Raw genomic sequence first — 26,793 nt, 5'->3', positions numbered from 1 at the left:
TGATACAGAGGAGCCCATGCCTGGGTGCCGGGAGTCTAGCCCAGCTGGGAGAAGGGCTGTGCCCATTCTGCCTGGAGGGTCAGGGCAGCCAGGGGTCCCCAGGGAGAGTGAACTCAACCAAGGCCTCAATGAGGGGCGGCATGGGGTCAGAGCCAATGTCTCTGCCCAGGTTGGGAACTTGCTCTCCTCCCGACACCCTCCCTAAACTTGGCCTAACTTTCTCTGTCCTCTGCCCTCTCCACCCAGAACACCAAGCCCTGCTCTTAGGCCTGCTGAGACCCTGCCCACCCAGGAAGCCAGCCCAGAGTCCCACCCAGAGGAGGACGGCTCCCTCCTCAACTAAGGGTGGGAGCACCTCGGATTCCCCCAGGATCGACATGGAACTCTGCTCTCAGAACACAGGTGCCGAGGGACCATTTCTGTGGCTGAATTGGCCTGATGACAGACAGACCCAGGGACAGAAGGTGCAGGCCTTGGCTTTTATTGAGATTAGACCTGTAGGCTCCCCGGCCTCTCGGGAGCCCAACTCTCCACTCCGCCCAGCCTCCCAGGTACAAGTGGCCGACTTGAGTTGGAGCAGGCTGCAAGGGTACGCCCAGGCTTCTTTCTGTCCCTCCCGCAGGACCTCCTCATCCTTCTACCCTCGAGTTTTCCCAAGGCTGGCCTAGGGTCTGGTGCTGGGCAGCTGCCCAGGCATCTCGGTGTGGGGATGCTACTGGTGGGGGCTGAGCCCTTCCGCCTGGACCTGTGTCCTCCTCCTGGGCCATCCTTTCCCCTCCTGTCCTGAGCTGGGAGAACCAGCCCTGGCACTTGGATCCCTATGGCCTCTCCAGAGCCCCAGAGTGAGTTCTCTTGCTCAGGGGACATGTGGATTCCTCTGAGGCCCACTCAGGATCTCTTAGGCCTGAGCCCCAAGCCTTCAGGGGCACCGGGCTGGGAGGGGGCACCTTTGGCTGGGTCCATGCTGGAACTGGAAGCTGAGGAAAGCGGGGGTAGAGGAGTCACTTGGAGGGACCTGGGGGAGGCTTCCAGCCCTTCCTATGACCCTCGTGAACCTGGCATCCTTCAAAACCAGAGGGGAGGGGGCAGTTCTCCTTAAAACCTGGGAGGGGAGGAGGAAGAGGGAAACACATTTCAAACTGAAAGGACCCTTCTCTAACACGAACCCCTCATTTTACAAGTGGGGAAACAGACCTGGCCAGCGGGGGAGAGCAGTCCAAGGTCCCTCATCAAATGTAGAGCTGGGACAGGTACCCAGGAGGATTGGGAGTGGAGAGAGGTCACCTGGGTCCATCTGAGTGCCCAGCCCAACCCTGCCTGGGGTCTTCCCTTCCTGTCCTCAGCCCTGCATCACCTGGACAGGTGCTCACCTGTATTTCCCAGGCTGTTGAGCTTCCAGAAGGGCTGAGTGGTGACTGTTACCTGGTCCCAGAGCCCCCTGTGGTAAGTCCAGGGGCCAGACTGTGCCCTCGGGTTGTGGGAGGCAGCCCCCGGCCATGAGCTGGCTCAGCCAATGGCTTTCACACTGCCCGGCAGAATGCATGTGGCCTAGCAGGTAGAGAGCCAGGCCCCGGAGGTGGTGCAGGTTCTTGGGCTTGCTTCCCTGGGCACTGGGGCACTGCTGCTGCTAGGCCCCCAGCCCCCCCCACATAGATATTGGGTGGCATGTTGGGGTGACTGGTGCGTCCTCGGGCCCAGCTCACTGCATCTGTGGAGGGGAGAGCAGGAGATTGGTGGCTGGTGGGCCACAGCGGCCGTGAGGGGACAGTGTAGTCACATGCTTATGTGATGGGCTCCACCCCTGGCCTGCGGAGCCTCAGCTTACCTGTCTGTCAGATGGGCTCCGCCCCCTGTCTCCCACCTCCCTCACCCAACAAAGCACTCCTTCTCCCTCCTAACCAACAGGGAGGGCTGAGAAGCCTGAGTCTTGGCACCAAGATCTCTCTCAGGACTGCAGGCTCTTTCTGTCACCCTTTTTGCCCCCTACCCTAGAGAGAGCATTCCGGTGCCCAGGGTCACATGGCCTGGACTGGTGGCCATTCCCCTCTCCCAAGCTTGCATGTCCCTGAGGCCACCCTGGTGGCTTTGGGCCCAGGTCAGGACAGGAGGGCATCTCTCCTGCCACTCCTCCCCACAGCCTGGCACCTTCTCTTATGTGCAGCTGAGAGAATGCACAGACCAAGGCTTCCATGGAGGGCCAGCCAGGTGGAGGAGGGGCAGCCGGGTCTCCTGTGCAGCAGGACTGTGCTCTCCCCTGCCTAGGGGATGGATCTGCAGGTCTCCCTTGGCAACCAGCTCTGTGATGTCACAGGGAAGACTTCCGGTTTCCCAGATCCCTGAGTTTGGGAGAGGATGATCCTCAAGGTCAGGGGCAGGGTGGGAGGAGGACAAGGGAAGGGGGAAGAACCTTAGGGGAGGTCCCTGGTCGCTCTGGCTTGGGACAGGCCTGCCAAACATTCAGCTCTTGCAGGCTGAGGAATCACTCCCAGGGGTGACTGCTTGGGATATCAGTTTCCTAATCCATGGATGGAAAATGAAGGTTTAGGGATGCAGACTTGGTGAGATCTGGGTCAGTGCTTTGAGCATGCTGAGAAGGTGGTATTGGGTGACTGGATAGGTCCCTTAATTTTTCTGTGGAAAAATCTACTTTTCCCATAAGTAGATGATGGGGTACTGTGGGATCATACCAAGTGTAAGGAGGGATTTGGAGGAACTGGAACTCTCATATGTTGCTGGGGGAATGTAAAATGGTACCACCAATTTGGGAAACAGTTTCTTAAAAAGTTAAACCTTCAATTCTCTATTCACAGATGGCATGATCTTATACAGAGAAAAAAATTAATTCACACTAAAAAAAACTATTTGAGCTAATCAAACTATCAGAACTAATAAGATTCAGCAAAGTCTCAGGATACAAGATCAACATGCAAAATTAACTGTATTTCTATACAGTAGCAAAGAGCAAAAAAAATAAAACAGGAATAAAATTAACCATGGAGGTACAAGACAACACTGAAAACTAGAAAACATTGCTGGGAAAAAAAACCTTAAATAAATGGAAAAAGATCCTGTTCATGGTTTGAAGACTTAATATTGTTAAGACAACAGTCCTTCCCAAAGTGATCTATAGATTCAATGCAATTCTTATCAAAATCTCAATGGCCTTGTAGGCAGAAACAGGAAAACTGATCCTAAAATTCATGTGGAATTACAAGGGAGCCCAAAAGCCAAAAACAATCTTAAAAAGTTTGAAGACTCAAGATTTCCGATTTCAAAACTTATTGCAAAGAATGCTACAGTAACCATAACTGTGGAACTGGTATAAGGCTAGACATCCAGACTAATGGAATAGAATAGAGAGCCCAGAATAATTTCATACATCTCTGGACAATTTATTTTCAACAGATCGCCAAGACTATTCCATAGGGAAAATAATAGTCTCTTCAACAAATGGTGCTGGGACAACTAGATGTTCAAAAGATACAAATGAAGAATGAAGCTGGACCCCTACCTCACACCATATACAAAAATTAACTCAAAGAAAACTCTTTGAAGAAATCCTCATCACCATGGATTTGGTAATGGATTCTTAGATATGACAACAAAAGCACAAGCAACAAAAGAAAAAATAGGTAAATTGGACTTCATAAAAGTTGAAAACTTCTGTGTTGCAAAAGACAATGTCAAGGGCTTCCCTGGTGGCGCAGTGGTTGAGAGTCCGCCTGCCGATGCAGGGGACAGGGTTCGTGCCCCGGTCCGGGAAGATCCCACATGCCGCGGAGCGGCTGGGCCCGTGAGCTATGGCCGCTGAGCCTGCGCGTCCGGAGCCTGTTGCTCCGCAACGGGAGAGGCCACAACAGTGGGAGGCCCGCGTACCGCAAAAAAAAAAAAAAAAGACAATGTCAAGAAGTGAAAAGACAGCCTACAGAATGAGAGAAAACATTTGCAAATCATATATCTGATTAGAGTGTAGTATCTAGAACACATAAAGAGCTCTTACAAGTCAACAACAAAAAGACAAACAACCCAATTTAAAAATGGGTGAAGAACTTGAATAGATATTTCCCCAGAGAAGATATACAAAGAGTCAACAAGCACATGAAAACATGTTCAACGTATTTAGTCATTAGAGAAATGCAAATTTAAACCACAGTGAGGGACTTCCCTGGTGGCGCAGTGGTTAAGAATCTGCCTGCCAATGCAGGGGACACAGGTTCGAGCCCTCGTCCAGGAGGATCCCACATGCCGTGGAGCAACTAGGCCTGTGTGCCACAACTACTGAGCCTGCACTCTGGAGCCCACGAACCACAACTGCTGAGCCCAAGTACAACAACTACTGAGGCCCACCCGCCTAGAGCCTGTGCTGCGTGACAAAGATAAGCCGCTGTAATGAGGGGCCCATGCACTACAACAAAGAGCAGCCCCCACTCGCCACAACTAGAGAAAGCCTGTGTGTAGCAACGAAGACCCAATGCAGCCAAAAATAAATATTTTTAAAAATTATAAAAAGTAAACCACAGTGAGACACTACTTCTCACACATGAGGCTGGCTATAATTTAAAAAACCAACCAAACAACCCCCCAGAAGATAAGTGTTAATGAGGATGTAGAGAAATTGAAACCTGCTTATACTGCTGGTGGGAATGGAAGGTGGTGCAGCCACTAGGGAGAACAGCTTGGCAGTTCCTCAACAAGTTAAACATAGAACTACCATATGACCTAGCAATTTCACTCCTAGGTATATACCCAAAAGAGTTGAAAACAGGGCTTCCCTGGTGGCGCAGTGGTTGAGAGTCTGCCTGCCGATGCAGGGTACGCAGGTTCGTGCCCCGGTCCAGGAAGATCCCACATGCCATGGAGCGGCTAGGCCCGTGAGCCATGGCCGCTGAGCCTGCGTGTCTGGAGCCTGTGCTCCGCAATGGGAGAGGCCACAACAGTGAGAGGCCCGCGTACCGCAAAAAAAAAGAAAAAAAAAAAGTTGAAAACGGGTATTTAAATAAATACTTGTACACAAATATTTATAACAGCATTATTTATAGTAACCAAAGAGTAGAAACAACCCAGAAGTCCATCAGCTAATGGATGGATAAACAAATTGTAGTCTGTCCATACAGGGAAATATTATTCAGCTGTAAAAATAATGAAGTACTGATACACAGGGCAACATGGATGAACCTCAGAAACATAATGCTCAGTGGTAGAAGCCAGATGCAAAATGCCATATATTTTATGATTCTATTTATATGAAATATGCAGAATGAATAAATCCAAAGTGACAGAAAGCAGGTTAGTGATTACCAGGGGTTATGGGGAAGGAGAAATGGGGAGAGGCTGCTTAGTTGGTGTGACATTTCTTTTGGGGGTGATTAAAATATTTTGGAACTAAATAGAGATGGTGGTTGAACATTTCAAATGTATTTAATGCTACCGAATTGTACACTTATAAGGGCAAATTTTATGTTATGTATATTTTATCACAATAAAAATAAGTAAATGACCAGCACCACTTAAAACTATCAAGGTCATCAAAAACAAGGAAAGTTTGAGGAACTGTCACAGTCTAGAGAAACCTAAGAAGACATGATGACTAAATGTAATGCTGTGTCCTGAATCAAATCATAGAACAGGAAAAGGACAGTAGGTTAGAAATGAGGAAATCTGAACTTTAGTTAATAATAATGTATCAGTATTGGTTCATCAGGCAAATGCACCATACTAATGTAAGATGTTAACAATGGCGGGGGTGAGGGAGAGATGGAATATACAGGAACTCTGTACTATCTTTGAAACTCCTTTGAAAGTCTAAAACTGTTCTAAAATCAAAAGTCCATTGAAGGGCTTCCCTGGTGGCACAGTGGTTAAGAATCTGCCTGCCAATGCAGGGGACACGGGTTCGAGCCCTGGTCTGGGAAGATCCCACATGCTGCGGAGCTGCTAAGCCTGTGTGCCACAACTTCTGAGCCTGCGCCCTAGAGCCCGCAAGCCACAACTACTAAAGCCCACGTGCCTACGGCCTGTCCTCCACAACAAGAGAAGCCACTGCAATGAGAAGCCCGCGCACCACAACAAAGAGTAGCCCCTACTCGCCGCAACTAGAGAAAACCCGCATGCCTCAACGAAGACCCAACGCAGCCAAAAATAAATAAAATTAATTTATTTTTTTAAAAAATTATCGAAGGGCTTCCCTGGTGGCGCAGTGGTTGAGAGTCCGCCTGCCGATGCAGGGGACACGGGTTCGTGCCCTGGTCCAGGAGGATCCCACATGCTGCGGAGCGGCTGGGCCCGTGAGCCATGGCCGCTGAGCCTGCGCGTCCGGAGCCTGTGCTCCGCAATGGGAGAGGCCACAACAGCGAGAGCCCCGTGTACAGCAAAAAAAAAAAAAAAAAAAAAAATTATTGAAAAAGAAAAAAAGTTAAACATTCACTTGCCTTATGACTCTGTGTCATTCATAGGTATTTATTCAAGAGAAAAGAAAGCATATGTGTCTTTATAAGGATTTCTACATGAATGTTCATACCAGCTTTATTTGTACTAGCCCCAAACTGGAAATGCCCAGAACAGGTGATGTGTAAATAAACTGTGGTGTATCCATACAATGGATATACAACTCAGCAGTAAAAAGGGATGAATTACCGATACAGGCTACAACCTGGATGAGTCTCAAAATAATTATGCCAAGTAAAAGATGCCAGACAAAAAGGAGAATATGTTGTGTGATCCCATTTATATAAAACCCGAGAAATACACCTGTGTACGGTGACAGAAAGCAGAGGAATGGTTGCCTGGGGTAGAGGGAGTGGCAGGAGGTAGACATTACAAAGGGGTGGGACACAGGAAAACAGGTGGCAGATGTGTTCTCTATCTTGATTGTGGGGATGGTTTCTTGTGTGTATACACTTGTCAAAGCTTATTAAATTGCAAACTTTAAATATGTGCATTTTATCTTATGTTAAAAAGCTGTTAAAAAATGTAAAAACCGAGGGAGGAAGCTCGGTGCTCCCTCCATGCCCTGCCAGCTACAGTGGTTGTCAAGTGCTGTCTGCCCATCACAGCCTCCACTGTGTGTGTCAGGCATCACAACCTCCACTGTGACATTGAAGAATCTAAGTCCCCCAGCGGTTGAGTAACTTCCCAAGTCACAAAGCTGACTGCTTTAGAGACTGCACTAGGTGCCCTGTGCACACCAGTTTGCCCTAACTTACACCAGATCTGGTGGACTTCAGGCAGCCTGTTGTGTCAGCTCTGAACTGGGCATCACAGCCAGCACAGAGCATGGGAGGAGGGCAGGGGACGTGGCCTTTCCTGAAAGACCTTTCACTTCACTGGGGTGAGGCATTGTACTCCGACTCACTCATTCAGTCTCAACATGTATGTTCTGAGAGCCTGTGTAGTGCAAGATACTATTGTAGACTTGGGGAGAGAGTTGAGTAGGACAGAGAAGGTATCTGTTTCCACAGTGCATACATGTCCAGATCAGAGACACAGAAGAGAAGCAAGCGAGATGTTTCCAGGTCATACTACGAAGAAAATAAAAGAAGGTGATATGACAGGGAGGGGGCTGGGAAGGGTCTGCTTTGGTGCAGATGGTCCAAGAGGCCTCTTCACAAAGACCTGAAGAACTTGGGAAGAGCACTCCGGACAGAGTGAACTACTTGTGCAAAGGCCAGAAAGCAGGAAGAAGGTGGGCGTGTTCAACAGGAAGCCAGGGAGGGGAGATGGAGGGAAGGGAGCAGAGGAGGCACAGCAGGCACAGCTCAGAGGGCTGAGTTTTCTTTGAACAGTGATGGGAAGCCATTGGATAGTTTTTTTTTTTAAGCTTTTTTGTTTTTAGTCATGCTTAGTGATATAATATTTTATTTTATTCTATTCTATTCGCCATGCCACGCGTCTTGTGGGATCTTAGTTCCCCGACTAGGGATAGAACCTGGGCCCCAGGTTCGACAGGGCAGTGAAAGCGCCCAGTCCTAACCACTGGACCCCCAGGGAATTCCCAAGAGATACAATTTTAGATGTGGTAAAATTAACCCTTTTTAGTGCACAGATCTATGAGTTTTGACAAACGACTACTGTCATGTAATTACCACCACAATCAAGATATAGAACAGTTTCATCACCCCCAAAATTATTTTGCACCCAACTCTTCCTGGCAATCACTGATTTATGTTTCTATATTTTCATCTCATTCTGATTGTCACATAAATGGAATCGTACAGTATGAAGCCTTTTTTCAAAATAAATTTATTTTATTTATCATTTTTGGCTGCGTTGGGTCTTCGTTGCTGCGTGCAGGCTTTCTCTAGTTGCGGCGAGTGGGGGCTACTCTTCGTTGCGGTGTGCGGGCTTCTCATTGCGGTGACTTCTCTTCTTGCGGAGCATGGGCTCTGGGCACGCGGGCTTCAGTAGTTGTGGCTTGCGGTCTCTAGAGCGCAGGCTCAGTAGCTGTGGCGCACGGGCTTAAGTGCTCCGCGGCATATGGAATCTTCCCGGACCAGGGCTAGAACCCATGTCCCCTGCATTGGCAGGCGGATTCTTAACCAGTGCACCACCAGGGAAGCCCTTTTTAAATATCTTTATTGGAGTGTAATTGCTTTACAATGTTGTGTTGGTTTCTGCTGTACAACAAAGTGAATGTATACATATATCGCCTTATCCCCTCCCTCTTGAGCCTCCCTCCCACCCTCCCTATCCCACTCCTCTAGGTCGTCACAAAGCATCAAGCTGATCTCGCTGTGGCATGCAGCAGCTTCCCACTAGCCATCCGTTTTACATTTGGTAGTGTATATATGTCAGTGCTACTCTCTCACTTTGTTCTAGCTTCCCCTCCTCCCACTGTGTCCTCAAGTCCTTGTACGAAGCCTTTTGAGTCTGGCTTCTTCCAGTTAGCATAAGACATTGGAGATTCATCATTGTCCTTGCGTATTTTAGCTCTTTGCTTTTTTAAAATTGCTGAGTGGCAATCCATTGTGTGAATGTACCACAATGTGTTTATCCATTGATAAGTTGAGGGGCACTTGAGTGGTTTCCAGTTTGGGGCAATTATAAAGCTGCTCTCAACATTTATTTATAAGTTTTATGTGAACATAAGTTTTTATTTCTCTTGGGCAGATACCTGGGAGAGAGACTGCTGAGCTGTACGTTGTATATGTTTAACTTTATTAAGAAACTACCAACTGTTTTTTCAAAGTGGATGTACCGTTTCATATTCTCACCAATAGTGTATGAAAGCCCAATTTGCTCCACATCCTTTCAAGTCCTTGGCACTGTCAGGGTTTTTGTGGTTTTTTGTTGTTTTAGCTATTCTAATAATTGTGTAGTGATATCTTGTGGTTTAATATGCATTTCTCTAATGACTAATAATCTTGAGCATCTTTTCCTTACTATTTGTAATGAAATAAAATTCATATTTTAAGGCAAGACAAGAAGATTTAAACATAAATTTTTTTCTGCCCATTTGGGCCTCCTCTCTCCCCTGTAGTGTGCATTGTGTATCTATATTATGCATTAACCAGACCTCCCCAGCAGCAGAAATACCTGCTCAGCCATAAAGCTCAATTTTTCTTCTTTTGATGCCAGTTATATAACTCCTTAGAAAACATTCCTTTCTCAATCTTGTAAGGGGTCATGATGCAGATATCTTTGGTGAACTTTGTGTGCAATGCCAATATAACATTTCCCTTAAAGATAGCGATTGGTGCAGAACACACTGGGTCAGATGATCTGGGGAGATACTGGGCCACACCTAATGGAAGTTCTTAGCTTAAATACCTACTTAGGACCTTATTAATGTTACTTGTATTCTGTCTATTTTGCAAGATTATAGTTTCTTGTATTACTGAATATGTGACTGAGCCTCTGATGAAAATGACTAGGCTACTTGAAACAATTGATCAAATATACAGTTCTATAACATTGAAGATTTTTTTCTTTTTTTGGCCACACCACGTGGCTTGCAGGATCTTAGTTCCCTGACCAGGGACTGAATCCAGGCCCTTGGCGGTGAAAGCGCAGAGTCCCAACCACCGGACCACTAGGGAAGTTCCAAGATTGATGATATTAATAGTGTAACTCTAGATACGGGAAGAAGCAGTAAGAGAGAAGCATTTCCTGGACCATAAAAGACTAGAAAGACAGGCAACGTGGTCCAGAGGCTTTTGGCTACTGTTAACAGTCCAGTGATAGCACATTGCGTGGCCTATCAATGAAATCCTTGCTTGACCTGGGTATGAGCATTCCTAGAGCCGTGGGACAAACTGGTCATGAAATGCTTCCTAAACCGTGGTAGAAATTAAGATGGAAAAGGAGGAGATTGTAAAACAAAGAATGTTGCTCACCATCCAATTCTACAAGAATTGAGTCATTAGTCACTACAGTCACTGATTTACAACACACCCTGAAAGAAATTCAGGGCCAGTATCAGGATGAGGCATTTTGTGCTCTGGGAAAACTGGCAGAACTAGCTCTCAGATATTTTCGGGAGAAAATTTTATGAACTCAGTTTCTTGCATCTTCCCATACTTAGAAAAGCACTACAGGGCTTCCCTGGTGGCGCAGTGGTTGAGAGTCCGCCTGCCGATGCAGGGGACACGGGTTCGTGCCCCGGTCTGGGAAGATCCCACATGCCGCGGAGTGGCTGGGCCCGTGAGCCATGGCCGCTGAGCCTGTGCGTGCGGAGCCTGTGCTCCACAACGGGAGAGGCCACAACAGTGAGAGGCCCGCGTACCGCAAAAAAAAAAAAAAAAAAAAAGAAAAGAAAAGCACTACAACCATTAACTAAGATATCTGCTCCTCGTGAATAGCAGTAACCTTCTACCAAGATGTATGCTTGACTGCACCTACCCCTTAGTCAAAATCACTACATACTAGCCTCCCCCTTTCCTCTTTGGAACATCCTCAGAGCTTTCTGAAAGACTGTCTCCCTGATTATAATCCTCAGGCTGGCCCGAATAAACTATGCATTTCTTAGATTGACTATTGATTAATTTTTTTTGTTGACATTTGCCACATCTTCCCTTGTGAAGTATCTGTTTTAAGTTTTTTGTCTACTTTCTTGTCTTTAATTTTTTTGAAACAATTTTTGACTGGGCCGTGTGGCATGCAGGATCTTAGTTCCTGAACCAGGAATGGAACCCATACTGCCTGCAGTGGAAGCTTGGAGTCTTAACCACTGGACCACCAGGGAAGTTCCTTTTTCTACTTTCTAACTGGATGGGTTTTTTTACTGAGTTTTGAGAGTGTTATGTATTTTGGATAGAAGGCTTTTTATCAGATGTGTTTTGTGAATTTATTTTTCTAGACTCTGGATTATCTTTTCATGTTCTTAGTGTATTGAAGAGCAGTTTTAAATTTTGATGAGGTGCAATTTATCAAAAAACATTTTTTAAGAGGATGATACTTTTGGTATATCTAAGAACTCTTGTTTAACCCAGTCAGAAAGTTTTCCCCATAAGTTTTCTTCTGGAAAAGTTATATTCGGTTGGCCAAAAAGTTCATTCCGGTTTTTATGTGCGATATTAACGAACTTTTTGGCTAACCCAATAGTTTTTAGGTTTTACTCTTAGGCAAGGGTGGAGGTTCATTTACTTGCATTTCCAACTGTTCCAAAACCATTTGCTGAAAGATTATTCTTTCTCCACTAAAGGGCTTTACCATCTTTGTTCTAATGACCATGTATATATGGGTCTATTTCGGGACTCTCTTTGAGGTCCTGTGCCTTTATGTGTCTGTTACTTCGCCAAAACCAATGCAGGGGCGGAGGGCGTCCCGCGGGTGTAGTCCCTCGTCTTCGCCTACCCTTCTGGGCTCAGCTCACTTCGCCTCCCCAGCCCTTGCTGTCACCTATCCCCAACCGTGGCAGCCCAGTAGAGAAGACTCCCAAGTTAGATCACAGCTCATCTGGCCACATGTTGGGCGCGGTCCTCACCCCGGAGCCGCCCCCTCCCTCCACCAGGAGCAACTACAGCTCCAGCTGCCAGAGTTCACGGTTGCCAGGACAACCGCCGGCGCGCGAACACCTGGGTCAGTTTCCGGCCTGTTGTGAAGAGCGAGACGGCTGCGCACGCGCAGATGGCTGTCGGGCCTGCTCTCGCCGCCCCGCGGTCAACGCCTGCCTGCGACTCGCAATCTGTGGCCTCAACTGCTTCACGCTGCAGGCGCTTCTTGCGGGTTTCGGACGCGGGCGCGGCCAGCCATTTTACACATGCCAGAGAGAAGTGTGCTGGGCACAGGACACAGGCTGGAGACCCGGCTTCGTGATATTATGTACATTCTTTCTAGAGGAGTTTAGGAGGAAATGAGAAGTAGTACGTAGGGTGCCTCGCACAGCGTCAGGCACTTAGTAGGTCCTCAGGACATGTCAGCCAGTGCCAAACGTCTGCAAACTGTAAAGTGGGCCCGGCCGCCAGGCGGGGCGGGACCCCACGCCCCCTCCCTCAGCGTCACGGGACGTCACCTGCCGGCTGCCCTTTCTCTGGTGCGCATGGAGCATGCGCACACAGCCCGGCCGTTTCGCCTCCAGTCCTGTTTGGCCCCGGCTGCGCGCCGTAGAGGGCTCCGTGCATTGCCATAGAAACCCATGAGTGCTGCGGGGCAAGCGGCGGAGACTCCGGGATCCTGAGGACCAGGGCGCAATGTCTTTCCGGGACCTCCGCAGTAAGGCAACCCTGACCCCTGTGACCTGCGGTCCTCCCGAGACTCGGGGCTCCGGCCCGCCGGGTTGCCTGTCTGAGCCCCGCTGAGGCTCTCGCGCTGGAGCCCCCTCCCGGGCCTCTGCGGCTCGGGGGCGCCCCTGGCCCGCCGCCCCCCAGGCTGAGCGCCCCAGCCCTGTCTCAGCCCTTTCTGCGATGATGGGAGGTTGTGTATGTGTATGCGGCTAGTGCGGCTGAGGAACCGAAGCTTTAATTTTATTTAACTTTAATTGACTTATGGGTCTGTTCGCTACTGTATTGGAAAACGCAGAGACCGTTTTTGAGTTGGGTTAGCTTAGAGCTCCGGGAAACGAACAACAACCGAGGAGGGGGCTGGTGAATAATAATTGAGGCTTCCGTTTTTTCGAGTTTTTATGATCTGCCAGGTAGTTACTGTCTTATGTGTGTTCATCGTTTCATTCACTTCTCTGAACAACTGTGCACCTGTGTTTAGAGATGAGGAACTGGGCAGAGAGAGGTCAGGTCAGGGGACACAGGTGGTAAGAGCTGGCGCTGAAGTGTGAAATCAGAGTGTCTAACCTCCAAAGCTTGCATCTTTTCTAAAGGGGTTGGTGAGGAGAAGGGAATCCAAGTGCCTTTGCTAGGAGGGTGGGGTAATGGAAGAATGGGGAAAAGAGAATTAGTTACTACTACTTTGGGGGACACCTGTTACAAACCAAACATTTTACATTCAATATCTTATTTTAGTCCTCACTGTAACAGTAAGGTGGTTTGTATAAGTTTCTGGATGAAATACTTTGAGGCAGAGAGGTAAAGTAGTTTGCTTTAGGTCACACAGCTAGAACTGGGTGGAAACGAGGATCAAAAGGTAGGACTGTGTGAAGGAATCTCTTGCCTTTTATACGCTTTCATTTTCTGAATCTGAAGCAGTTCAGCCAACTGGCTCCACCTGCATAGGTGTAGCAGGTGATTGCCGATTTGGTGTGATCTGAGGGGCCTCTTTAAGGCCAATTTTCTAACAATTGCTGGTGCCTGAAATTTCCCCATTAAAGATTACTCCTTTCAGTTGTGAATTGCTCTTTTTTCTATAATGGAAATATATAGGAAGAGGCCTATATATTGATGGCCTATATATTGAGGCCTAATTGATGCCTATTAGCACTATTGTGTGAATCTGTGCCCTCTGGGAGTTGGAGGTTCTTGGTGACCTTGTGTTGTAGAGACAAGTTTCTCCTTCCTCATAGTTGAGGGAGGCCAGCCTTGTGCTAGGGGATGTTGAATGGAGTTGTGTTGGTTAAAGTGTACAAGAAGGGGATTTCTGAGCATTTTGACCTTAAATGAATGCTGTACATTATGCAATTCATGGTAAGATTCTTATTCAGATTGTCTCCATTTTAACAGTAATACTGTAGAATTAACAGAACTGCACTGCTACTTAGCGGCAAGAAGTGTTTAGGGCTTACTGTATGATGGGAAGGCTGCCGCTTTATTTTCCATTGCTCTATTTAAATATCCCCCAAAACAGCAACAGAGGCCCTCTGCTTCTCTTTCCTCTGCTTATGCTTTCTCTTCTGTTGTCTTGTGAAATCCAGACTAATCTCCAAGGCCCAAGTAGCTTATTTGTGAATGTCATTGGGACATCTTGAATATCCACCTTCAAGAAGAGTGAAGACAGACATTATTTAGCCAGAAGCACACTGAATACAGGTCTTAGCACATCGTGGGAACTAAAAAGATGTTTTATTTCCAAGTCTTGCTTAAAGCTTAGTGACTGCAGCATCTGGTATCAACATGTATTAGTATTACTGTTTCTTAGTCTGTCTCATAATACATCTAAATACTGCTCAATAGTTCAATCATTTTCTTGAAGATTTCTCTAAATACAATGCAACTAATGTTTAAATTTTGTGTTATTAAGGTCCTATATGCCCAGTGGGAAAAAAAAGTCAACTCAGAAATAACACAAAAAACACAGAAATAACACACAAAACTTCACCCTACCACCATCACACCCCCCCAAAAAAAACCCACAGTTAACATTTAAACCGTGACCAGGTAATTCTCATTTTGAGTGGTAAAGAGAAAGATATCCAAGAGATAAATGAGGTATCCAAGAGAGAAATTAAATTCACAGCCAATCCCTAAACCCCATTTCAATGTACAGTTTCCTCTTCTCCCATTGAATTTAAATACATGTTTTTCAGGAAGCAGATTAGGTATTTTAACTTTTATCTCTTTTTTTCTTTCCTTCTTAGTTGATAAATAGTCCATAAAAGTGTCAGTAGGTTGGGAGTAAGAAGAGAAAGCAAAGTGTCTGCATTCATAAGTCGTTGCTGTTTGACGAGGAACTGACTACATTGTGTTTTACCTTGGACAGACTTTACAGAGATGATGAGAGCCTTGGGATACCCTCGACATATTTCTATGGAAAATTTCCGCACGCCAAATTTTGGACTTGTATCTGAAGTGCTTCTCTGGCTTGTGAAAAGGTTAGAACTGCACTTTACTGAGGTCTTAAGAATGTATATGAGTTCTTATTCATTAGCTACCTAGAAACAGGATGCTTTTGTGTAGCAAAAGGAAAAGTTCAGTAAAATTTGACAGACTTGGTTGTAACCTGTTAAAAATCAGTTGAGTTTAAAGAATGCTGTGGGAGAAGGGAGTGTACCAGGCAGCGGTAAAAGGAGAATGTTTCTCAGTAGGAAGCCGACACAGGGGTGCTGGTCCACATTCTTCTTCATCCCCTCACCTTCATCAGGGAGTGACAGGACCTCCTCACACATTCTGCTGAGTACCTGGCTTGGAAATAATTTAGATTTCATTTTGTGTGAAAAATCTAATATGATTCAGGGTTGGCAAACTTTTTTGCTAAGGAGATAGTCAATATTTCAGGCATTGCAAGCTACATAAGATCTCTGTCATGTATTCTTCCTTATTTTTTTTATAACCTTTGAAAAATGTAACAAACCCTTTTTAGTTTGCGGGCTGTTCAGGAAGAGGCCAAGGGCTGCCGTCTGTTGACCCCGGTGTGTCATCAGTTACTCGAAGAAAGGAACTCCACTGGGTCAAGGGCAGGCAGCCAGAGTAATAGTTCTGATTATTTTAATGGAACTTTGCAGTCTGAGATAGATTTAATTTTGTAAGCTGAGCCCCGAATTTGATTTTTGAAATTTGTTAAACCTATTTTTAGGTGAAGATTTGTTCTCTTGAATGTTTGGTATTTTGTGTTGCTTCTGAAGCCTTTCTTACTCTTACTGCCTTAGCTGGGGACTCAGAGCTTCCTGTTACAGATCCACTGTCCTCTCAGTTGCTTTACCTTCTCTTTTGTGAACTTTATACTTAATTACCTTGTGTCTTCTCTCTCTCTCTCTCTGCAATAGGTATGAACCTCAGACTGACATCCCTTCTGATGTTGAGACTGAACAAGACCGAGTTTTCTTCATTAAGGCAATTGCCCAGTTCATGGTTGGTTCGCAGTTTTTTGATGGAGTTGTAAAATTAAATACATTAGAAGGAGATGAAGCCTAGTTAGAGCTGCTTTCAGATTTCTTTTTTAAAAGTACTTTTTCCTTCTATTTTTTAAAAAATTAATTACTTTTATCTTTGGCTGCGTTGGGTCTTTGTTGCTGCGCAGGCTTTCTCTAGTTGTGGCGAGCGGGGGCTACTGTTTGTTGCAGTGCGCAGGCTTCTCATCGCTGTAGCTTCTCTTGTTGCGGAACACAGGCTCTAGGTGCGCAGGCTTCAGTAGTTGTGGCACACGGGCTCAGTAGTTGTGGCTTGTGGGCTCTAGGGTGCAGGCTCAGTAGTTGTGGTACATGGGCTTAGTTGCTCCGTGGCATGTGGGATCTTCCCGGACCAGGGATCAAACCCATGTCCCCTGCATTGGCGGGTGGATTCTTAACCACTGGGCCACCAGGGAAGTTCCAGATTTCTAAACACACTCCATTACCAGACTTCTGTGGAGCCATTTTACCAACAAAGTTTTCTGGGTTTTTTGTTTTTAATTTATTATTTGTTAAGAAATTTAGAGTCCCATGCCCCAGCGGCCATTGGTCCCTACAGTCAGGCTGTGTTAGTTGGCAGGACCATTTACGTTTCAGGACAGCTAGGCATGGACCCTGCAAATGGACAGCTTGTGCCAGGAGGGGTGGCAGAAGAGTCTAAACAGGCTCTTACAAACATGGGTGAAATTCTGAAAGCAGTAGGCTGTGAGTTCACGAATGTGATAAAAACAACTGTTTTCCTAGAGAACGGACTTGAGGTTATGGGGAGGGGGAAGGGTGAGCTGTGACAGGGCGAGAGAGAGTCATGGGCATATACACACTAACAAACGTAGTAAGGTAGATAGCTAGTGGGAAGCAGCCGCATGGCACAGGGATATTGGCTCGGTGCTTTGTGACAGCCTGGAGGGGTGGGATAGGGAGGGTGGGAGGGAGGCAGACGCAAGAGGGAAGACATATGGGAACATATGTTTATGTATGACTGATTCACTTTGTTATAAAGCAGAAACTAACACACCATTGTAAAGCAATTATACCCGAATAAAGATGTTAAAAAAAAAAAAAAAAAAACTGTTTTGCTGCCTGACATACTGTCAATGACATCTACAGGCAATATTTCCAGAGTAGTTTTCCTGTGAGAGCTGCTTACCAGGTTGCTGCTTTGCCCAAAGGAGGCCATGTTGAAATTGAAGCAGTAGCTGTTCCAGGACATCTTGTGACAGCATCACTTTAAGTGGGCCCAGGATTATTTAGTCTGGAATTTTAAAAATGTTTTAAAATTAACATCTTAATTTTTACAATCTTTGTTGCAAAGTGTAAGGTTGACTGAAATATCTGAAATTATTATGGAAATACTATATAATAAGGGGAATTGAACATAAATTGAAGATTAATGATGAATCTAGTTATTGACATTACAAATTACGCTTACATAACACTCGTATTACTGGACGTGGGAAAAGAGACATGCATTACATAGTTACTCAGATAAATAAAAGTAAAGGGAAGTAACATACAGGAAAGATGAGTTACTATTCCTGAGAAATAATAAAGAGCACACCTAATTAAACCCGATTAGTTTAATGATGTGAAATATTTATTTTTCATGTCAGATATATGATCCTGCTTTTACTTGAGTAAAATTAAAGTATTTAAATATTCAAACCTAGTAGAGCTAAAGGAGAAGAAACTGGACCAAAATTTTATATAGATAATATTTTTCTAATGGAAATTAAATAGCATGCAGATTTTAAAAAAGAATTTTATTTACTTATTTTTGAATAGGTAATATATTTTATGGTTCAAAAATTTTTTTAAATCATGAAACAATATAGAGTAAAATGACTTTTATTCTGTTTGCCATCAGCCCAGTTCCATTCCCAGTGATCACTATTCTTAATATCTTTCAGAGTTTCTTTAGGCATAATTAAGCAAATAGACTGTATATTCCTTTTCCTTCCTCTTACACAAATGGTGGCATACTGCACACCACCGTTTAGAATCTTGTCTTCATATAACAGTACATTTTGGAGAACTTTTCAAATACACATAGAGTTTCTTTATCCTCTCTTACACCTGAGTAGTATTGCTTGCAAGTTTATACCATAACTTATGTAATTTATACAGGTAGGCATTTAGGTTGTTGGTAACTTTTGTTCTTAGAAGCAATGCTGTAACAAATAACCTATACACATCATTTTGTTTGTGAATATGTATATCCCTAGCATAAGTTCTTAGGATTGGAATTGCTGGGCCAAAGGACATATGCATTTGTAATTAATTTTGTTGTCATTTACCAAATTGCTGTCCATCAAGATTGTATCAGTCAACATACCCACTTGCAATATATGAGTAACTTGAAAGTTTGATTCTTAAAATGATTTGGTTATATCCCTATTGTTGGCAGTGACATTTTCAAATGACCTACATGGAATTTGGTTTAGATTTTACGTGGAATGGGTCTTAAACTTTTTTTTTTTATCTGAAAATAGGCCACTAAGGCACATATAAAACTCAATACTAAGAAGCTTTATCAAGCAGACGGGTATGCAGTGAAAGAACTATTGAAGATCACCTCTGTCCTTTATAATGCTATGAAGACCAAAGGTATGGAAGACTCTAAAATAGGAGAGGAAGATATCAGCAAATTCAAGTTTGACCTTGGCTCAAAGGTAAGGACAATGCAAGGCTTGTAGTGAGGGATGGAATGTTTATTTCTCAAACACTGAAATGGGCTATATCAATACAGCATCACTTCTTTCCTTACTCCTTGACTGAGGGCCATTTGTTAGTTTTGTGCTCATCAGCATTTGGATCAAAGCAGAAGGGACAATAAATTCAACTTTTTTTTTTTTTTTTTTTTTATAAATTTATTTATTTATTTTTGGCTGTGTTGGGTCTTCGTTTCTGTGCGAGGGCTTTCTCCAGTTGCAGCGAGCGGGGACCACTCTTCATCGCGGTGCGCGGGCCTCTCACTGTCACGGCCTCTCCCGTTGCGGAGCACAGGCTCCAGACGCGCAGGCTCAGTAGTTGTGGCTCATGGGCTTAGCCGCTCCGCGGCATGTGGGATCTTCCCAGACCGGGGCTTGAACCCGTGTCCCCTGCATTGGCAGGCGGATTCTTAACCACTGCGCCACCAGGGAAGCCCTAAATTCAACTTTTTATTGAAAGCCTGCTGCTATCTGCCAGGCACTCTTCAAGCACTGGGGATACAGGCGTGAACAACAAGGACAGGAATCCTCTGTTCCCGCGGCTCAGTTGGGGGAGCCAGACTGTAAACCGCAAAGCAGAAGGAGTGACAGGTCAGATGGGCTGCATGTGTGGAGGATAGTAAAGTAGGGAAGGGGCTGGGGTGCCGGGGGAGGTGTCTTAAATAGAGGGCTAGGACAGCCTCAGGGATTGGGTGACGGTTTCAGCAGAGATCTGAAGGAGGGAAGGAGCAAACCATTCAGTGGAAAGGTGTGCTGTGTGTGTTTGAAGAAACACAAGGGGGCCATGTGATGAGAGCTGGGAGGGGAGGCAGCCTCAGGCCTGTGGTCCCTGGAAAGCCACTGTCAAGACTTTGACTCTGAGCTGGAAAATCGTTGAGTTTTGAACAAAGAAGTACATAATTTGAAACTTCATATTAAAAGGATCACTCTGGCTGCTGGATTGAGTCGGACTGAAGGGGGAAAAAAGGTGGAAGCCCAGAGACCTGTTAGAAAGCAGGAGGTGACAGCGCCTTTGAGCAGAGTGGCCGTCAGGTGCTCAGCTGAGCTTGGGGAGAGAGTGAGCTGCCAGGCGTCGGAGGACTCGATTAAAGCAACAAGCCAAACATGAAAGCTGTGTCTTTAATCACTAACTGCAGTGGTATAAGCAAGGGACTAAAGCCAGAGGAAGTGTCAACTCCCTGTTTCATAAGACTGCTTTGGCAGTTTTAATGCCCCCTGAGGTGTGGGAGAAGGTGTTTGCCCCACCTTCCCCAATAAGGAAGCCTCAGCAGAGGCACTGAAGAGGACCTGGACCCAAGGCCTCAGATAAAGAGACCTAGGAATGCAGGTCTTTATGAGAACATGACTGGCCAGAGGGCCTGGTTCCTTGACTGCAACTCTCTTCAGAGACTGCAGGGCACTGGTGTTCGAGCACAGCTTTCCCCAGGAGGCCTGCCAGGTAAAGCCTCCAGGATTGCCTGTCGTCAGGCCTGAAAACCCATACACAGGAGCCAGATCCTCACTGGGAGGAAGTGGTCAGAGGTTAGAGCATATTTTGAAGGTAGGTCTTATGGATTGGGTGTAGGTTGGAAGAAAGCAGACAGCACAAGGAAGGTCCTGAAGCAGCTCTCTGGTAGCGCTTCCGGGCTGGTGGATGTGTTCTGTGTCTCTGCCATGTGATATGGTAGTCGCTAGCCACGTGTTGCCAGCATAACCAAGGAACTGAGTTTTAAGTTTTATTAAATTTTGAATGGTTTAACATTGAAAATGGCCACACGTGACTAGTGGGCACGATATTAGATATCATGGCTCTAAAGTTTTGGGTGTGAGTTCCTGCAAGGACAAAGTTGCCGTCTACTGAAGTGGAGAAGAGTTTGGAAGGAGCAGATCTGGCAGGAAAGATGAGTTTGGTTTAGGACATGTTATGTTTGTGACGTCCACGAGGTGTCCAAGTGGAGATGTCAAACCTCAGCTCATGGCTTTAATCTTGGTATCAGAGCTGAAAGCTTGCGGGGAGTGTGTGTGGAAGGGAGGTCCGGGGTTGGGGGTGGTGTGCGGCTGGACTCTGCTGAACTTCAGTGCTGAGAAGTGGGGCGGATGAGAGGACTCCCAGAGAGGAAGCTGGGAACTCGCTGCTGGTGAGGAAGCAGCTATTCGAGAGGAGTCCTGAGGACTGAGGAAATGGGAAGGAAGTCACCAGCTGTGAACGAAGAGTGAGAGTTGTCAGTGGTTTGAAAATGAAAGAGGGTGGGAATTCGTTGTTTTGGGGAGAGGGAGAGGGAGCTGAGCTGGGAAATGTTTGGGCTCTTTGGAAGTTTAGTGTATTCATGGAAGAGTGTGTGACGTGTAGATCCTAAGAAAGAAGCTGTGCCCAGGGCCAGATCATCATCATCTTCACAACAGTGCCTTGTGGGAGCTTGTAAGGCCTTCATGCCGGTGAGCTCATTTGAGCTCACAGCAGCCCAGTGAAGTGCAGCCTGAAGGCAGAGAATGAGGGGACAGGGAGGGTTAAACATAGGGCATCAGGGTTCTGCGGTAGGCATGTGTCCCTCAGGTTGCCCCTCCTTTGCTCACCCCACCACTGCCAGGGTCCCTTATTATAGGAAGCGTGTCAACGTTCACAACCCCCACAGCTCCTTGTTGCAGAGTACATTTGACCTGACATTTGGGTTTTTCAGGTGGCCTGGAATTGGTCTAATTTGTACTTAGATCAGTGTTTCCTAAACTGATGTTTTGGGAACTCTCTTCTCCAGGATGTAAATATGTGTCTTGTGGAAAATGTGTTCTATAGTCAAGTAAGTCAAGTATCCTGACTGGAGGTGGGAACCTATATGAACAGATTGATTCTTTCTGAATGCCTAATAAAAACCTGTCACTGAAGTTTCTGTTTTTGATATTTTCCTTCCAGATTGCAGATTTGAAAGCAGCCAGGCAGCTTGCTTCTGAAATCACTTCCAAGGGAGCATCTCTGTACGACTTGCTGGGCAAGGAGGTGGAGTTGAGGGTAAGCAGTGTTCAGATAACTCAGTTACCTCCTTAGCTAAGCAGATTTCCAAGATTTCTTTTCCAATTCTGTTTTTCTCTGTTCTTTTGATTTCATTAAACGGTACCTGATTAAATGAGCTACTGTGGGGGAAAGTAATATACGTGTGGTGTTTGCTGCTGTTTGTGCTTCTGGTGGGCTCTGGTCTGTTTCTAATACCTTTGACATCTAGTTCAGGAATGGCAAATATGTGCCTGTTGCTGAAACTTTCCTCCTTGTGCCCGTGGCAGACTTTATTGATCATGATGCTTTCTCCCGGTACACTCAGCCTTGGCATTCTTCCCAACAAAATGCTCTTCTGAGCCTGTGGTTCCCAAATCTTGTGGCCCAGTGGAATCACCTGGGGATCTTTACAAACTACTGATGTCTGGCTTCCATGCTGATGTCATTGGTATGAAATGTGACTTGGGCACTGGGAGTTTTAAGTCTCCTGGGTGGTTCTAACGTACAGCAGAGTTTGGGAACCAGTCATTAATCTAGGTAGTCACTACCAATCATTTGAAGTTGATGTTACAGTTGAAACTTATTTGCAGTCCTTATTCTAGCCCATGCCAGTCAAGGAGGGTGATCTGTCCACTGTGTTTAAGGAGCTGTTGAAGAGTGGGTTCGTAAAACACCCTTGGAGCTCCTATAGAGCTTTTTAAATCATCCAGCATCCAGGTCATCCCCCATACCAGTGGATCAAAATGTTTGGGGGTGAGAGCCAGATTTTTAAAGATCTCCAGGTGATTCCAACGAGCAGCAGAGTTTTGGACCTACTGGCTGGAGAAGAAATGGAGTGCTGTTTAATTCTTACCTGGGAGGATTTATGGCATTTGAAGCATACATGCTCATATCTAATGTTTTTGAATTAAATGCACTTAGTTCATTCCATTCCCATCAGGTGTATCATCCATGACTGCTCTCTCACTGCCTTGCCTGTGTTCTGGCATTGCTGCTACAGTGTAATGGCATTTTTCATTTCTGCCCTAGGAACAGATTGGAAGCGGGGGACTTGGTGCTAGCTCACCATCCCTGCTCTTGATATATTGCCACCTGGTGAAGTGTAGTTGGCAGAACAAACCTGACATAATGTCTGACAGCTAATTTAGATAAGCAGTGAGGCAGCTCCCGGCTTTCCATGTTTTCTGTTTATAGTGCACATGTCTACACGTGTTCCTCACAGTCCCAGAGACAGGAGCTGGTCACTTGCTATTTGCCAGCAGAGCCCTGGCTTCATTGTGAGGCTCACCAGGATTTCCCTGGGGACTCTTTTAGTACTGTCCTGTAATGAATTGATGGAGCAATCAGAGGCCGAACTGTTGCCATGGAAGCCAAGGGACCCTGAATGTAGGACTTCTCATATTCTGTGTACAGTCATGATCTGAGGAAGATCCCCTATCCAATATATGTTTTTCATACACTCAACAAAATATTCATTGAGGACCAGCACCAACCACAGGCAAGGAAGGCACTGTGCTCTGTGTCCTTGAGTAAGTCACGGTCCCTGCCCTCAGTAGTTTTCCACTGTGGGGGAGGTAATGTACACTGTGGAATAAAGGAAGCACAAGACAGGATTTGATAAAGTGCTCCAGGAACCCCATAACTGCATCTGCAATGAAGTCCCATGTTTCGGAAATTTCCAATACTGATATGATAGGCACAGATGCCTCCCTTGATGGTTAGTGGTTAGTGCTGGGGCAGGGCCGAGCTGATTCTTCTCATTAGTTACAGTTGTCAGTAATGGGCAACTTAGAGGGATGTGATCACAAAGAAGATTGTACAGGCTGGCAGTGGGTTCAGACAGCAAGTTGAGCTGCACTTGGTTTGGGGTCACCTGAATGGAATGCAAGTAAAAGAAGCAAATTTTGGAGAAAAGATTCTGGATGGTGAGTTCAGGTTCCTATGGTGTTAGGGTACAGGGGGCCTGTGGCTGGAGAAGGGGACCTTGAGCACTGGAGAGAGGCCAGGCTGGCCAGAGGATTACAGAAGACACTTGGAGGAGGTGATGGCGGGAGTGCTTTTGCATCAGAGACCCACACAGTAATGAAGCTTTTGAGAACCAGTCCATAAGCCGTATCTAGACAGGGGAATTGGTCTTGAGAATTCGTCTTCTGAAAAAATAATTTCGCTTCATTGTTTCCAATAGGAACTGAGAACAGAAGCAATTGCCAGACCTCTGGAAATAAATGAGACTGAAAAAGTGATGAGAATTGCAATAAAAGATATTTTGGTAAGATTACTTCGCTTTTATTTAATGTTTTTATGCCTGGGACTGGAAAATAGTTCCTGGCTCTACAGGACAGAACAAGCCAGACTTCATAACAAAGAAGGGACAGGTTAGTGGGGAGGTGAAAAATTTAGAGCACATTCTAGAATAGTTGGTGACTTACTGTTATTTTCCCCTCATTACAAATATGAACAATTTCTCCTGTTGCTAAAATTTTGCCAGTTTTATTAATTTAATAATTCTCTTAAATTCTGCAGTAATTTTAGTAAATACTTTATGGACTCTTCATACTTGATTTAACCAGTTCCTCACTGCTGGGCGTTTAAATGATTTCCAGATTTTCTTAACTTTAAACAGCACTGTATAAATAGAATGATCATCATCCTTTACTACTTACCCATGATCAGTTGTTATTTGCTTATCTCACCTATATCATTCATTTGGAAAGCAGAAGGTGAGGGGGACTCAGACTACTTGGGTTTGAATCCCTCTGTGTGATTTTAGGCAAGTTACTTAACTTCTTTGTGCCTCACTTTCCGCATCTATAAAATGGGAGGAATGGCAATGCCCACCACATAGGGTCCTTGTGAGCATTCATTATGACAGTGCGTGGCACATAGTAGGTATTCAGTCATTATTAGAGATTCATTTTATTCAGTAGACACAGACAGGGGGGCCTTACATAAATTAAGAATAGTTATAAAACAAGAATTTGCTGTGAGTTGTACAAAACTCTAAGATTGGTTTTTATAGTACTCTTATCATAAAACAGTAATACTCCCTGCGCAGCCCAGCACAGAGAGTCGGAGCCTCAGCAGGGTGAGACGTGCAGGGTAGCTGAGATGGGAGATGGTTACATACAGGCAGGTTGATCAAATAAGTAAATATATTAAAGATAATGGAAGCCAAGTTTCTCACTGTTGGAGAATGGAGTTACAGATATGAAAAGGGAGAAAATTAGATTGAACCCTGAAATAGGAGGTGTTGGCTAAATGCATGCATTTCAATATGTAGATAGATATAGGAATAAATTTTGTTGTGTATATGTACGTGTAGCATATGTATGTAGTATATTTATGTACATACACATGCACACCCACATACACATTCATACACTCCTTAGCTCTGAGCATACCTAGCACCCAGATCTTGGCTTCTAAATGCCATTCTCCACTAAAATGAAGCAGGGCTCTTCAGGAGAGATGGCTGATTCCAAAGCTAGGATAAGAAAGTACAAGATCTTCTTGTGCCAGAAAGCAAGGAAGTGCTCAAAGAGTGTCAGAAGGACACAGAAGCCAGCTTCCCCTGGCCACACCAGGGACAGGATAAGCATCAAAATGAATGAATTATAGTAATGGATTATAGACCATTGAATGAAATGGGAGATCTTGAGTTCTCACTGATAAATGAATACATTGAAAACTGATGAAGAGCAGGTTTTTCACGTAGTTTCAAAGTAGCTCCCTACAAAATACTTATTAATTACAGAGAGGAAAAGAGTAATGTCATAGGAGAAGCCTGACAGACACCCTCTTAATCCAGTGGTCAAAGGAATATCACCAGTGATGGAGCAAACCAGAATTATGCCCACCTGATGGGATGCAGGGTTCAGTGATATCTGTGCTATTCCTGCTAGGGGTGTGTAATCTGAAGCTAATCAGACAAAGGCAAATTGAGGGGCATTCTGTAAATTCCCTGGCCCCTACTCTTCAACAGTGAAAAGTTCATGTTCCTGTCATGAACATCCAGGAGAGGTTGAGGAGCCATTCCAGACTGAAGGAGGCTAAGGAGACCTGATGACTGAATGCCAGGGGTCACTCCCATCTGCTGTTAAGAACTTCATGGGGACAGTGGGTCTGAGGGTTGGGTGGGGGGTGGTGCGTCAAGAGTTCATTTCCTGTCTTGATGATTGTGTTGTGGTTATTTAGGAGAAAGGCCTTATTTGCAGGAAATACACATTAAAATATTTAGAAGTGATGGAGCATCAGGTCAGCAGCTCATTCTCACCTAGGTTAGGAAAAAATGTTTTGTATTATACTTCAGCTGTTTGTAAGTTCCTGATTGTTTCTAAATTAAAAAAAAAAACTAATGATAATACTTGTGTGCTTGTCAGTGTTCTGGCTGAATCAGGTTAGCATGACATGAATGTGCCTTTAGCACTAAGTCAGTATTAAAAATGGAACAACCAAATGAGGGCACAGTTCATTTCTTGGTGAACACCTCTTAAGATATCTTTTCGTTGCTGGAAAATATACATGATATTTGATAATTCTAAAAACAAAAGCGAAACAACAACATGGATACTTAAAAGGGGTTATGAAATATAGGCCATTTATTTCAGAAAGCTAGAGAAAATTTTTTGTGTTTATTACATTTGTCTTTTTTGAGGAACAGAACCTTTTTAAAAATTCTTTATTTTTGAGGTCAGATAGATTCACTAGGTTTTAATCTGACTTTGATTCAGAGAAATAGTTGCCATCAACCTGAGTTGTCTGTTCAGAAAGGAGCCCCACCGTGTCTTCCTCTGAGAGTGAACTCACATCTCTGCTGTGGTTTTTAAAGTACTTGCAGCAAATCAGTGGTTAGTGATATGATTAATCTTCATGAAAGCATCTTCGAAATGGTTAGTGTACTTAAACAAAAAAAATTAAGCCATAAAGTGCTGATAAAACTGATTGCTTCCAAATATGCACTGTCTCTGAGAGTC

At 45.1% G+C, this 26,793-nt stretch overlaps 2 protein-coding genes across 4 annotated transcripts in view; one reads left to right on the top strand and one right to left on the bottom strand.

Moving 5' to 3' along the window:
* Positions 1–818: 818 nt before the first annotated feature.
* On the bottom strand, positions 819–2,191 carry LOC309832190 (uncharacterized protein C16orf90 homolog; the record flags this gene model as incomplete). Its single annotated transcript, XM_082669832.1, is given in 6 exon segments — positions 819–890; positions 892–977; positions 1,371–1,390; positions 1,392–1,627; positions 1,629–1,708; positions 2,146–2,191. Coding segments are annotated over 6 exon segments (540 nt in total).
* A 10,335-nt stretch (positions 2,192–12,526) lies between these two features.
* Positions 12,527–26,793, top strand: part of CLUAP1 (clusterin associated protein 1) — a 43,197-nt gene continuing 28,930 nt past the window's right edge. For all 3 annotated transcript variants that reach the window (XM_082671194.1, XM_082671193.1, XM_082671192.1), the window contains exons 1-6: positions 12,527–12,648; positions 15,022–15,133; positions 16,025–16,109; positions 18,637–18,816; positions 21,743–21,838; positions 24,006–24,089. In XM_082671194.1, coding sequence (XP_082527320.1) covers positions 12,627–12,648; positions 15,022–15,133; positions 16,025–16,109; positions 18,637–18,816; positions 21,743–21,838; positions 24,006–24,089 — 579 coding nt within the window. In that variant the 5' untranslated portion in view covers positions 12,527–12,626. The remainder of the gene's footprint in view (positions 12,649–15,021; positions 15,134–16,024; positions 16,110–18,636; positions 18,817–21,742; positions 21,839–24,005; positions 24,090–26,793) is intronic.

Source organism: Grampus griseus (assembly GCF_964374135.1).
Source record: "Grampus griseus genome assembly, chromosome: 14".
Taxonomy (NCBI): domain Eukaryota; kingdom Metazoa; phylum Chordata; class Mammalia; order Artiodactyla; family Delphinidae; genus Grampus; species Grampus griseus.
This window is presented reverse-complemented; position numbering and strand designations above follow the sequence as displayed.